General features: G+C 42.2%; 1 protein-coding gene across 10 annotated transcripts in view; it reads right to left on the bottom strand.

Annotated features, from left to right (window-relative positions):
* Positions 1-15078, bottom strand: part of USP40 (ubiquitin specific peptidase 40) — a 104445-nt gene that overhangs the window by 48760 nt on the left and 40607 nt on the right. For 9 of the 10 annotated variants that reach the window (XM_053284031.1, XM_053284033.1, XM_053284032.1 and 6 more), the window contains 3 exons: positions 11784-12103; positions 7307-7433; positions 3943-4000 (listed from right to left, as the gene is read on the bottom strand). In XM_053284031.1, coding sequence (XP_053140006.1) covers positions 3943-4000; positions 7307-7433; positions 11784-12103 — 505 coding nt within the window. The remainder of the gene's footprint in view (positions 1-3942; positions 4001-7306; positions 7434-11783; positions 12104-15078) is intronic. The other variant, XM_053284037.1, reaches the window with a different exon arrangement.

Genomic DNA, 15078 nt, shown 5'->3' with positions numbered 1-15078 from the left:
CGACAGAGAAGCACCACCCTGACCCCTTCCTGAATGAATCCTAAGCTGGAAACATAATCCTTCGCTGCCCTCCAGGTCTCCTGGACTGTCGGTCTGCAAAGCAGAGACACGCGGCGATATCGAGCGGAGAGCTTAGGAACATAGGAAGCTGCCATATACTGAGTCAGACCATTGATCTATCTAGCTCAGTATTGTCTTCACAGACTGGCAGCGGCTTCTCCAAGGTTCCAGGAAGGAATCTCTCTCAGCCCTATCTTGGAGAAGCCAGGGAGGGAACTTGAAACCTTCTGCTCTTCCCAGAGCGGCTTCATCCCCTGAGGGGAATATCTTGCAGTGCTCACACATCAAGTCTCCCATTCATATGCAACCAGGGCAGACCCTGCTTAGCTATGGGGACAAGTCATGCTTGCTACCACAAGACCAGCTCTCCTCTCCATCAGCTTGAAAGGCTGATGGTGTCAAATGAGCTGACCGAAGGGGTTCAGCTGGCGACATTCCAGGTGTTTTTGGCACTGACAGAGCCAAAACATCATCATCGGCATTGAGCTTGTAGCTAAGGAAACCATAACATGTCAAAGCCAACTGAGTGCTTTTGTTGGAATCGAGCATATTGAGAAGACGATGAGCATCAACGGGGCCCAAACCATGATCCAGATCCTCATCAGCGTCAACATCAAAACTAACCGGTGTGGTCAAAGAGTGCAGACCCCTCCCTTGCGGCTAGGAGATTGCAATGGGGTCTTGGCAGGAGACAGCGATTGGTCACGGTGCTGAACCATCAACTTCGAAGTAGGTATCTAAGTGGGCATCATCATCAAAGTTGAAGGGTGCCCACGATGTCGAGGTCGACATTAAAGGCTGAACTTGAAAAAGTCCTGACATTGACTGAACGGTGTAGGAGACGGTGTCGACTAAGAGATGGTCACAAGCTCTCCACATTGAGGCTTAGCACCCTTATCTCGAAGTTTCTTCGGCATCCTACTCACGATGTCAAGACTTGTGATGCCTACGGTGCGTTGAGCAATGGCGGTTTCAGAGCCTTAAAAGGAGTGCCAGATTACGATGAGGCAATTCTAATCGAGGATTTTGACTGCACCCCTGCAGTCCTCGACTTCTACATCAACACCATGCTTGACGTTGAAGGAACGGGTGCATCAGCAGGCAAACAGAAGGAACAGGTGAGTTGGCAGGCACTGGTGTGCTGGGAGGGAGCACTTTTCCATGGAGACGGAAATGGGCTGCGTGGGAATAGTGGTACTTAAATGCCGAAGTCAGGAGTCCATTCTGAGTCAGTGCCATTGTAGTTCGTTCTTTTTCACAGGAAAAAAGTTCCAACTGAGGAGCTCACTGTCAGGTGCCAACACAATGGCAGTCAGAAAGGAACTGAGGAGAAAATGTTAACTGCCCGAACTAAGGAAGTGCACCACATGCAGGGGGCAGGGCTAAGCGCTTTGAGGAGCTAGTCAATTCTGCCCAAATGCTCCTGTGTGGGTGCAGAACCCGCTCTTACCCCCTGCTAACTTGGCTACCCCCTGCTAACTTGGCAAAGAGGCACCTTTTACCATGGTGATTCTCTTTATTTAGAAGGGGGAGAGTAACTGGCCCTATCGACCCCCACCACAGTAGTTCCAGTGACTGTTGTTGGTGTCTGTCTTATGTTTCTTTTAGATTGTGAGCCCTTTGGGGACAGGGATCCATCTTATTTATTTATTATTTCTCTATGTAAACCGCCCTGAGCCATTTTTGGAAGGGTGGTATAGAAATTGAATTATTATTATTATTATTATTATTATTAGTGCAACAGGTCACTCATAAGTTGGGTAACTGGTAGGGAAAAACAGAAATATTAGGAAGTGAGTAGGTTAAAAGGACCATGAAGTTTGATAGTCTCATTTTCCAAGAATAAGGAGCTGCTAACCCTCTTTTGATTGCCTTCCTAACTGATGGAGATTTAAGCAAACCAGAGGAATTACTGTAAAGCAAATAGTTATCTCTTCTAACACCTTCATTACATTCTAGTAACATTTCTTAAGAATTATGAAAACATGGTCAGCCTTTCCTTCAAATCAAGCAATATTATACCTGCTTATATTAAATTATGGTCCTAAACAAGTTAGGTGGAACTTTCAGATTCCAATGGCCTTCCATCTAGTGCTATGTCCCTATCCTATATACTACTGTAAGAATCCAGTACCTTACAAAAAGGAGTGGGCAGATGGTAGGCTGCTGCCCAATATTGGACCACTGTCAATTTCAGTGGACCGCTTAGTGCCTGCTGATTGCCGATTATTATTTTTTAATGCTGAACTCTGTCAAATCCAGCAAGGCACTATTTACATTCTTAAGTAAGAGTGCATATCCAGGATTGCTTCACACAAATTAGTTATTTCTCAATTGTTAAGAGATCTTGAGTACAAACTCTTGGTTTATAAATTTAAAACATATCCCCATGGTGGATCAAGCAGATTCCAGAAAAAAACATACTACACAAGAGTGAATTCAACCTACAACTTATCTTATGGGCAGTGCTCTCACATCAAGGTTGACTAGGGCCTGTTTACAGCTCTGCCACTGTGGCACAGGAACAGTCACTGTTGTTCATATGTCAGCAACTCAAGAACTATTTCTGCTGCACAAAGGAAGTTTCAACACTCAGTTGGGGAAGCCAGGATATAGACTTGAATATGGACTATAGGTCTCTCTGGTTATGAGGGCTAGGATAGCACAAATAAAAATGCAACAAGGATTAGAATTCCTGGGTAAGCTGGGTGGAGCCAATTGGCTGCTTGAATAAGTTAAACCAAATCCATAGGCTCTGACTGCCTGATTTCTATTCTAGAAGTAATGGCTTGAATATCACAGTTATCCCAGTGAATTCTGTGGACCCATAACCTTTTCCTTTGACTGTTATTTACATAGCACATTTTGGGTGTGCAAAGCACTTTAAGCATACTATCTTGAAATTATTTTTATTATAATAATATTTATATAATGCTTTTCAACATCAACAACAACAACAGAACTTAAAGCAATTTACATAGCAAGGAATGAGAAGATGGTTCAGAAATGAATCATAATCTAAAAAAGAAACACAAAGAAGACACCAGCAACAGTCACTGGAGATACACTATATTGGGTTGAATGGAGACAGTTGCTCTCCCCTTGCTCAATTAAGCAAAGCTATCATGCAGCCACATTTGGAATATTGTGTACAGTTTTGGTCACCATATCTTAAAAAGGATTTTGTAGAAACTGGAAAAAGTGCAGAAGAGGGCAACCAAGATGATCAGGGATAGCTGTGGGCTAACTTCAGGTTCAGAGGCAGGATAACTCTAGGAGTCAGCTGCAGGGGAGCAGCAGCGGGACAGGGGGCATGCCTTTGTCTTCTGGTTGTGGGCTTCCAAGAAGCATTTGGTGGGCCACTGTGGGAAATAGGATGCTGGACTAAATGGGTCTTGGGCCAGATCCAGCAAGACTCTGTAGCTACCACTTTAAAAAGGTGCCTCTTTGACTAGTTAGCATGGGATGATTCTTCAACAACTCTCCAAGATAAACAACCATTATCCCCACACTGTAGCTGGGGAGCTGAGGCTTAGAGGGTGTGGCTTGCCCAAGGTCAGCTAGTGAACCACACAAGTCCTCTTTTGCAGCTCAGTTTCTTATTTTTTTATACATACACTTATATCCCACTCTTCCTCCAAGGAGCCCAGAGGTAGAGGTACATGGTTATGTTTCTCCTCACAACAACCCTGTGAGGTAGATTAGGCTGATGATTCATAAGCTCACATTTCTATAACTGTATCTGTTATAACGATGGAACCCACATAAAAAGTCAATATTTTCTTTATGATTAAATAATTCCCATACCTCCCTTTATCTTTAAATCTTCAACAACTTTGAAGCAAGCAACTCAGGCAGGTTACATATGCAAAAATAATTTACCTAGCTCTTTCTCCAACTGCATTTCCTCTATTGCTTTAAGTCTGATATCTGCCATCATCTGAAAGGAAAAACAAACAATACAAAAATATAGCAGAGAAATTCAGACTTTTAAAATATTTATGTTAGAATTATCTCAACAGCTGATGGAAAATGTACCAGCTATTAGGCAGCCAAGAATTTCACCTTTGCAGTTCTCTGACTACTGAGAACACTTCTCCAATACAAAATATTTTCAGATAAATAAGCTAAACAAAAAAATTATGTAGTAGTGTAAGCTAGGTGTGCATAAATAAATAAAATCCTGCTGACATGACTTATGTTCTTATTTATTATTCCCAATGTGTTTTGAACAAAATTGTTCAAGGAAATTTCTTTCTTTTTAAAAAAAGATATACACAATTTAAAATATGACAAATAGAGCAACCATTATAAAGGAAAATATTGCATACCAAAATAAATGAATACGCATCATTATTAATTCATATTATAAACCATAATAAAATATTTATCTTTGCAAGCTTTTTAAAAAAATTGCTCTTCAAATACCTCATGTACAATCTGGCCACTTCTGGCACCATGGGGCAGCTAATCACTAAGCTGATGGTGTATTTGTTTTTAATACAACAAATCATGAGATGAAAAATAGTTCTAATGTAAGGCTATATGCAACAACTCTGTACAGCAATTTATAGGTGACACTTGGTTCTATTCAACATCTCTTTTATAAATTCTAAAGCCCCTTTCTGTGGAATGCTGGAATATAGGGAACATATGTCTGACATGACCAGTCATGCAGTATTCCTCACTGGATCCAAGTCTCATATTATGTTTCTAAAGTCTGTGGAAATCTTTACATATGTCTGTAAAGCTTGAATTAAAACACTTAAATAAAATTCTATATACAATACTGAGAAATAGGTTCAAGGGCAGATACACTATAAGTCGACCATAGGATAGTGATATTCCTGCATGAATTTGGGGTAGAATATTAAAAAAACCAGGAACATGCAAATCATCTCTACATAAATGAGCACATGCACATTGCAATATCTCTCAAATTGTATATCTCTCAGAAAAAATTTTTTAAACACCTGTAAATGTGTATGGATCCTGGAGGGCTGAAATTTGACTTAGGCAAATATTCAGCATGGTCTCTTTCATAGGTGGTCTAATCATAAAATGATAAAAGATTTTCATAAATGAGAATAAATAGTCTGTAGAAGATCCTATCTAGGCATAGATACTAAAGAGTTTCCTCTATTCAAGAACCTTCATTCAACTAAAAGTCTGCTATACAAAGTCACAGCCAAATCTTCCTCCTGTTCCCCTATTTGTAATTTCTTCATTCCTCAATTCATTATTCCTTTATTTCATCTACTGTTCTAAAGGAAGAAGTTTGAGGAATTGCTATTAGACTCAAAAGCTGATCTGTGGTCCTAAACTGTATTTCTCTTCAACAAATGTCTCCTCCCTTGCTTCCCAAAAAGGGACCTCTTTCCCTTGAGAAAAATGTTGCAAATTGCTGGAAATAATAAATAATACCACCAATCCTGTTGGCTGGTGGGTTTTTTTGTGTGGGTTTTTTTGCCTAGTATGAAAATAATGCAGAATTAAATGTTTCTTTGAAACATCAAATGCAAATACCTGTGCATCAAATGCAAATATTTGCATGTGGAAAAGTCTCAAACATCTTGCACTTAATTGGTTCTTCCTCTAAGCTAATGAGTAGTTGCTTAAACTGGCCATCATGATGGACATCCCTATGAGGATGAAACAAATCTGCTGAGAATCTAATTAACTGTAAGTTTTGTTGCCTTGCAGCTGCAGTGCACAGGCGGGGGGAGCAATTTTTGCTTCTTTCCCCCTCCCTGTAAAAGCCATTTTTGCATCCAGGAATATATCCATGAAGGCTGTGTAGCCCTCACAGACATAATTCTTTTGAGAGAAAAGGAGAAGCAAAAATTGTATCCCCCTCCCTGAGCACTGCAGCTGTGAAGCAAACTTGCATGCAGCTGGTTAGATTATTGCAAGGATGGCAATCTTGTTCCACCCCCATAAGGCTGTGGGGCATGTCAGCCATTCTCTTTAACTTATAGAGGCTTTTGTACCAATATACAAAGTTATTTTAAGTGCATTTTTAGGTTTTTAAAAATTTAAATTGTTATGACTTATGCACACTTCTTACAATATGTTCTGGACTTACATTCTTAAGATGGATGTAGGGAAACTGCTGGAAAATGTCCAACAATATATGCCTTTAAATTATCCAAAAAGTCAACTACTAATATGAAACATATATGTGGCAACTTTCTCTGAAGAATGAAGAGTCATGTGTGAGTTTATCTACACTTTACTTTTGTACCCAAGTGTGAAATATAAACACAGAAATAAACACGGAAGCAGCAACTGAGGAAAGATCAAGTCACCGCTTCTATACCTATCACAGAGGAACCCAGCCACGGAAATGTGCATCTGTCATTCACTACGGACAGTACAGGTGAACCTTGTTATCTGTGAGGGTTCAGTTCTTAGTTGAAGCAGTGGATAGAAAACCACGGATAAGGAGGCATTAAGGCAATGGGAATCAGAGGATTAGGTTCATGGAAGCTAAAGAAATAGCTAATAGAAGAAAGTGTTCAATTCAATTAACTTGTTTGTTCAATTTGGTTAATTTTATTACTTTTATTGTGTCTTGTATCTATTTTATGGTTGTGAGCTGCCCCAAGCAGTAGTGCACTGGAGGGGCAGGGTATAAATATTTTAAATTTAAAAAATGAATGAATGAATGAATGAAAGTGCTGTACCATGCTCTGAGGGTCTCCAGCTGTCCAGCAAACCCCCCCACCCCAATTCTGCAATGTTTCCATGGGAAAAACCCAAAAAGCCATAAAATGGTGGTGCTAAGCAAAATGGTGGCCGGAAATCACCTCGGAGGTCATTTCAAGCCACCTAGGAACCACAGATACATGGTTTGTAACCCTTTTAAAACTGTTTATACCGAGTTTGGGTCTCCATTACCCAACCGTGGATAAGCGGAACTGCAATTGTTGGGACCACGTGTGACAACGTCCACCTGTACTACACATGTACGTTTCACTTTAAAGTCCGGTGGTTTTTTATACCTTAAAGTGAAATGTGAACCAACCCTCAGACTCATAGTTGACAATGTGAATGTAATAGAGACATGCATATCTTCATTTCATCCCTATAAGCATCTAGAAATGCAGGTAGGCAAAAGTAACAAAGAAAATAGCTTTCTGCAACTGGGTAGGCTAGAAAATAAAATAGCTGGGGCTGAGCTGAATAAAAGTAACAGGCAATCAAGTTTGTTAGAGCCAAGCACAATCACAGTTCCTTTACTTACTGTTTCAATAGTTGCAGTAATTTTAACTTGTACCTCTTCAGGCTCCAATCTACAGAAATTTTTTACTTGTAACCAGCTGATATCATGAGTAAAAGAAGTCAAATTGCCGCCTGCCACATTCACCATGCTGCAAACAACACATGCTTAGAATGCATATTGTGCACCACATAAGACAAACAATGCAGGGAAACATCTTATACAATTGTACTAACCTAAGCAATTAAATCCCCAGCAAGATAGGATCTTGTCTTTATATAACATTATTCTTCTAAATACTGTATCAGTCACAGTACAATCCTCCATTGTCATCAAGGAGATATTGCGATGGGAAGTACACATGCAAATATCAGAATTCATGTTTCTAGTAGATGTGATCCCTTAAATCTGGTTCTAGTAAATATCATGTGCCTACTAGATTTTTTCCTTGTCTTCTGATTATGTATTAATAATTAATATATCACTGCTAACTTGGCAAAGAGGCACTATTTTAACATGGTGATTTTCTTTATTTAGCAGGAGGAGAGTAACTGTACCCCTCCAGTACAATACAGATAGTACCCCTTCAACATCTTATGTTGTCTTAAGTTGCTGGTGTCTATCTTATGTTTATTTTTAGATTGTGAGCCCTTTGGGGACAGGGATCCATTTTATTTATTATTTCTCTGTGTAAACTGTTTGGGAAACTTTTGTTGAAAAGCGGTATATAATTTGTTGTTGTCATAACTAAGTATAGCATACTTCAGTTAAGACAAGAAGTTTTAGCTCTAAGGAGTTTTCAACAAAGGGAAAAGTTGAACGTGTTATGCCCAGGGAAAAAGAGAAAAACATCTGGAAATCAAGATTACTAATGAATGCTATCGCACTGAGGTGTACTAACCCCCAGACCTTGGGGACCTGGTCCAGTCCTCCAAGGTCCAGGGGAGCCTCCAAATGGCTGGGGCTGGGGGCCTCCGGCAGCTAAGCAACCCTGTGAGCACCCTGCCAACGCTCCGGGTTTTTTTGTTTAAAAACTCTTAAGCCCGTGACGACATTGGCTTGCAACAATCTCAACTGTGCAAGCGCATCTCGCAATTGCTTCAAGACGCTGGTCTGAACGGATGGGCTCTGCATCGTTCCTGCTCACACCCCACCACCACCGGGGGAGAGGGGAGAGGGGAGAAGGGAGGACTGCTCCGCTCCGCCACCCGCAGCCACCCCTTGGCTGAGGTAAGAGTCTTTAAACAAAAAACCAGCTTTAGCGGGTTGCCCACCCACCCCCGGATGTTTCAGGGCGGCCTGGGCACCCAAGTCACCTTGGTGCACCCCTGCTATCACACATACACTGAGGACACATACACACACACACACACACACACACACACCCTTTTCAATCCACCAGCCAGGATTGAAATACATGCACAACTAATTTTGAATGCAACAAGTCTTTGAGCTGTGTCTCTCAAGCAGTAACCTGCTTTTGAAACAGAGGACTCTAAGAAGCAGGTTGTGATATGGCACCCGATGGGGGTGGTCTGTGGTTCAAGTAAAAAAATTCTACTGGGTCCTTGGGTAGAGCTAAAGTAGCTCTTTGCATCCCAGCCATTGTAACTGTGGTTTTAAGTCAGCCCACAGTGATTTTTAGCCATACTGCTGTTGACTGAGCCAGTTGTGCAATTATCAACACTACATGTGGACAGATTGGCTTTTGTGCAGCTTATCAATTCTGACTTGATGCCAGAATAGATGCCATCATCAGTATGTGATGCTGGTATTCATATGATCAACTCAGCCAAATTATCCCAGGTTCAACATGTCCATGTGCTAGTTCATACACTAGAACAGGGATTCTCAACGTTGGGTCCCCAGATGTTATTGGACTTCAACTCACATAATCCCCAACCAAAGGCCACTGGGACTGGGGATTATGGGAGCTGAAGTCCAATAACATCTGGAGACCCATCGTTGAGAATCCCTGCACTAGAACATTCACCCACAGAGACTTCATTAATGGTTTAAATCTTGCCTTTCTATAGTATATCCAATTAGGTAAATACCAAACCCAGAGAATTCATTTAGATGATAAATTTCAGTAAGACTCTTTTTGCTCCAGGAGATTTCCACCTGGAGATTCAAAGCACTATGATATAATTCAAATGGGTCCTGATTTTAAAAAAGAGGACAACACAGAAACTCTAGCAAAGTACATTGAAATATATATTCTTAGTTCATTATCAACAGAAATGAAACAAAAGCATTACACTGGAACTGGTTTTGGGAAATAAATGTGGGAATAAGAATAATTAAATATAGGTGTCCAAATATATTGGACAGAACTAAATCTATGAAAAACGTGGACAGAATATTGACAATTGTCACCCTTTTGTTCAGGGCTAAAGGGTTACAATGAAATGCTGCAGAGGGAAAAGAAAATTAGATTCTGAAATGCAGTTATTTCATCCTTGTCTAAAGGATGAAATAGTCAGTCTTTTTACTACTCCATATCTATTGTTCATATACCATGTTTCTCAGCAGCGCTAGCCTTTAACACATAGTAAAGGGCATACATTTGCTCTCTTCCTCTACTGTTAAAATCCTTGGCCACATATTTTAATTATTACAAAATCATGCATATCCTACATTTCTGTTTTTAAAAAAACGATCCCCCCCAAAAAATGTTTTAAATTCTTAAAACACAACAAATTAAAATATATCAAGATTTGCCAAATGGATAGATTACTTCTTTTCCACATGCAAAGCAAGTCATGAAAGGGAACAAAAGAAAAAATGACACCATACCAGTAACAAAAGAAAGCCCTCTGACAATCCTCTGCTACATGCACAGGATGATGGACCTTAGTCTATATTTTTATGCTTGTCGTTCTATAAAACATAACTAACTCTGACACCTTGGGGGGAGGGGGAGGAAGGAAAAGAAAAACCAGACAAAAGAATTCGAGTTGACTTTTCTACAAAAGTTGAAAAAACATGATAAACCAAAGAAACAATAGCCTAGAATCAGAAATTTCTACATATACAGAAAAAACTATTATAAAGATTACAACTGAGGAAACCACAACAAGATGTTACATCAGGGATTCTCAAACTTGGGTCCTCAGGTGTTATTGGACTTCAACTCCCATAATCCCCAGCCTCAGTGGCCTTTGGTTGGGGATTATGGGAGTTGAAGTCCAATAACACCCGAGGACCCAAGTTTGAGAATCACTGTGTTACATTGTATCTATCCCCCAATACTTTACTGCAGTTCAGAGTACATTGCAGGAAGGACAACAATTTTTCTTTCCCACTCACCTGAAACCTTGTCCCACTATATTAAATAGAACTAAGGGCTATTTAATTTAAAGGGCTCAGATTTAGGGTTGTCTGCCAGCCCTGAATCTGAGTGCTTTATTGCTATATAGCAGTATGGGGGGGGGGTTAGAGGTTTTGGAGAGTGGAAAAGGGAAAGTGTATCCTTATTCTTCATCCCCCCAAATTTCCCCATTTTCTGTGGGAATGAGAGGTTTTTAACCTCATGGCAAAAATCCCCTGAACCCAATACCAGGACACTATAAAAGGCTTGAGAGCAGGCCAACTCCCCCCCCCCCCCCAGCAATGCTTAAGTGCCCTCAACATTCCAGATCTCCTGGAGATAAATGAGCATGTTCATTCCTTGTTAGGTCTTTTCTTTTAATTTACAAATGAATATATTCTGCATTCTAGGAGAGTTCACCCAAGTATTCATAAACCACTAATTTATTTGTGGATGGCCCTGTTTTGCCAGAATAATAGGCACAGGGCCACCAATTAGAAGCAATGATGATAATGATCTCAAGAAGATCAAGAAGCAATGGAGGTTATTTGTCTGGTCAGACTTGTTCCTTGCCTCATTGTCAAGGTCAAAACAGCCAGAACTGCCACTGATACTGGTGAGGGAGGAGGGAAATTCCATAAAGCCTTCTCCTGTGAGGATTCCACCTACCATCAAACCAGCATGGCCTCCTAAAGGGGACATTGGGTGTAGGATGGAAAGTGTATAATGTGGAAACCTACCCTTACTAAAACTGAAAACAGCTTTATTACAGTACATTTATAAGCTGCTTTGAAAGCTTAAATGCTGGAATATAAATCTGTTCAAACAAACAATTTGTAGCAGCAGCAATACAGACTGAGAAGGTTAGGAAAAAATCCTAATCATAGGAGTATCATGGGAAAACACAGCCCCCCTGTGAAAGTTATGAAATCAGCTTTGATTTGTAGAGGTTAAATAATCTGTCCAGCATGGTGTACATGCTGCTAGAGCGCAGGAAGTTGGATTCAATGACTTCCAAACAACTTCTAAGTGTAATACTGTAAGAATCAAAAGTACACAACATCTATTTAAAAGTAACAAACAGAGCTTACCTGGCATGCCAAATAGCCTTCTGGCACTGATATTGTACAATAAAAGCTAAAAGGAGGATTTTAGCTATTTAACAAGAAACTGATTTACAACACTTACCTTTGGTCATGACTGTCTAAAACAAGTATTGAGCTTCCATCAGTGAGGCCAATATTTCTAAGTGTCTTTTTCATATCTTCTTCAGGAATGACTTTCCACTTTTCTGTTTCTTTTTCAGACCCTGAATGATTCTTTAAGATAATCCCTTTGGGCGATGTTAACGTTTCACAAACAGTTCTCAGGTTTGAACTAAATGAAAATACATGCTGGGATTCTATAAACTGCTGGCCCCTTCGTCCTTCATTATGTCCAGCTAAATGAAGAACATTTATAAGAACAGGTTCATGGTCAATGCCAGTCTGAACTTCCACTCCATCCACCTATGGCAACAAATTAGGCAAGATTTGCAAGTGACTAATAAGTTGAGAGCACATCTCAGCATAACAACTCTTCAAATGCAGAACTTGGACATAGGTAGATCATGAGCTTCCTTTTACTCTATGATGTAGTCTATTATGATCCAGTAAAACAGGTTGCTCACCTGTAACTGATGATCTGGTAGAGATCCGTCGACATCCATAAGAATGGGTTCTGCGCCTGCGCAGGAATCCCTGCGGTAGCCATGCCTCAGCTTGTTGAGGCGTCCAAGCCCTGCCCACACGCAGCGCGTGCTATTTAAGAGCGGGGCTGGGCGCCATGTTCCTCAGTTCTTTTGACGACCGCCGAGGAGAACGATAATCGCAGATGGACATCATGAGTGGAGACGAATAGCTACGGTAAGTATAGTAAGCAGCACGCACACAGAGGAGCATCACTACTGCAGAGGGGAAGGATGGGAGGGTCTTATGGATGTCGACGGATCTCTACCAGATCATCAGTTACAGGTGAGCAACCTGTTTATCTGGATAGAGATCCATCGACAGCCATAAGAATGGGTGTTTAGCAAGCTCCCCAAGGAGGGGGGTGCAGTAGTGCTATTGCAACACCCTTTTAAGGACACTTCTCCCAAAACTAGCCTCTGCAGCAGAGCGCACGTCTATGGCGTAATGCTTGACAAATGGGAGATTGGACGACCAGGTAGCTGCTTTGCATATGTCCAGGAAGCCAATCCCTGAGAGGTGTGCGGACGATGAAGCATAAGCCCTGGTAGAATGGGCTTTGATGGACTTCGGAGGTGCTTTATGCTATATCTCATATGTGAGTACGATGAGGTTGACAAGCCATCTAGACAATCTTTGACGAGAAATTGGAGATCCCTTGGTAGCGCCCTGGTATGATACAAAGAGACGTGAAGAGGCTCTAAAGTCCCTCGTACGAGCCATATAGAATAGAAGGGCTCTACGAACATTCAGCGAATGCATGGACCTTTCCAGGGCCGATTGTGGGTTCCTAAAGAAGGTAGGTAGAATAATGTCCTGATTTAAGTGAAAATCGGAAACTACTTTCGGCAGAAAAGCGGGATCCAGTCGCATACGCACCTTGTCCTCATGAAATTGAGTGTACGGGGAGTCAACTCTCAATGCGGTGAGATCACTCACCCGACGTGCTGTCGTGATGGCAACCAGGAACGCGGTTTTCAAGGATAGCAATTTCAAAGACGTCGAGGCCAGAGGTTCGAAGGGTTTTTGCGTCAGCGAAGAAAGGACCAAAGACAGGCTCCAAGGTTCCACCGGCGGTCTTATTGGAGGATAGACATTGGAGAGGCCCTTCAGGAAGGCTTTGCTGAGGGGGGGTGAGAAGAGAGTAACACCATCGCAGCCCGGGTGAAGGGATGATAGGGTGGCAAGGTGAACTTTGATAGAAACATTTGCCAAGCCCTGCGATTTAAGAGTGGATAAGTAGAGGAGTACTTGACGAACGGAGGCCCGTTTTGGCAGAAACCCATGGGATTTCGCATAAGCCTTAAATCGAAGCCATTTGCTGTGATAATTCCTCCTGGTTGACAATTTCCTTTGATTCAACAATATATCATCTAAAAGTTTATTCGCCAAGCCGTCAGACGGAGAGTGAGAACGTCTGGGTGGAGTACGAGGCCGTTGTCCTGCGAGAGGAGGTCCGCTTCTGGTGGGAAGCGATGGTAAAGATTTCCGGACAGTCTGCGTACTTGTGGAAACCATGGTTGTCTCGGCCACCATGGCGTCACGAGGATGCAGGGAGTTGGGTGTGCTAGGAGTCGAGCCACCACTCTGGCAATTAAGGGTTGAGGTGGAAACATGTAGGGCGTTTCTAGTGACCAGTCCATCTGAAAAGCATCCCCCAAAGACAGTGGGTCGTGACCTGCTCTGGAACAGAAGCGAGCACACTTTTTGTTTGTTGCGGTTGCAAACAGGTCCACTGATAGACGAATCCACTGACGGAATAGCGGATTGATGTATCTTGGATTGATTTCCCATTCGTGGTGAGTGTCGTTCAGGAATACTCGACTGAGATTGTCCGCCAAGCTGTTTTCTAGGCCCTTGATGTGGGCTGTGAGAAGGTAAATTTTGTGGCGGATGCACCAGTGCCACATCTGGAGGGCTAGAGCGCACAAGCTCCGGGAGACCGTCCCGCCTTAGCGGTTTATGTATGCTTGCGCTGTCGTGTTGTCTAATTGTACTTGTACACAGCTGCCTTGCAACTGTGGTAGGAAGGACCGTAGAGCCAGAAAAACTGCCAGCAATTCTAGGAAGTTTATATGGAGTTTAGTTTAGTTGAGGGACCACTTGCCCTGCGTCCAGCGGCCTGCACAATGCGCTCCCCATCCTAGCAGGGAGGCATCCATTGTTAGCCAGACTGTTGGGGAAGGAAGCAGGAAAGGTACTCCCTCCAGGAGGTTCCTGCATTCCGTCCACCAGGAGAGAGATTGAAGTATGGGAGTAGGTATCAGTAGGCGTTTCTCTTGGTTGTGTCTTGCAGGGTGAAAAACTGAGAGGAACCAGAGCTGAAGCTTCCTCATTTTTAGATGGGCATAGTGAATCACCGCATTGCAGGAGGCCATAAGGCCCAATAAGCGCTGGATGGAGCATGCCGGCTGGGTGGGGTGATCCCGAAAGAGCGTTACCATGTCCTTGATCAAGACGTACCTCTCTTCAGGTAAGTATGCTCTTTGGCGCATTGTGTCTAATACCGCTCCTATGTAGTTTGCCACCCGCATAGGTTCCAGGTGTGACTTTTTCCAATTGACTTGGATGCCTAGGTCGTGAAGGACCAACAGAACATAATGGATCTGCGAACGTAACTCGTCTGGATTCCTTGAGGCCAGGAGCCAGTCGTCCAGGTAAGGGTAGACCGTGATGCCATGTGTTCTCAGGTAGGCAATCACTGGCGCCATACATTTCGTAAAGACCCTTGGGGCGGAGGACAGGCCGAAGGGCAA

The sequence above is a fragment of the Hemicordylus capensis genome, chromosome 1 (assembly GCF_027244095.1).
Source record: "Hemicordylus capensis ecotype Gifberg chromosome 1, rHemCap1.1.pri, whole genome shotgun sequence".
Taxonomy (NCBI): Eukaryota; Metazoa; Chordata; class Lepidosauria; order Squamata; family Cordylidae; genus Hemicordylus; species Hemicordylus capensis.
Note: the sequence above shows the minus strand (reverse complement) of the source record. Positions and strands in the feature narration are given on the sequence as shown.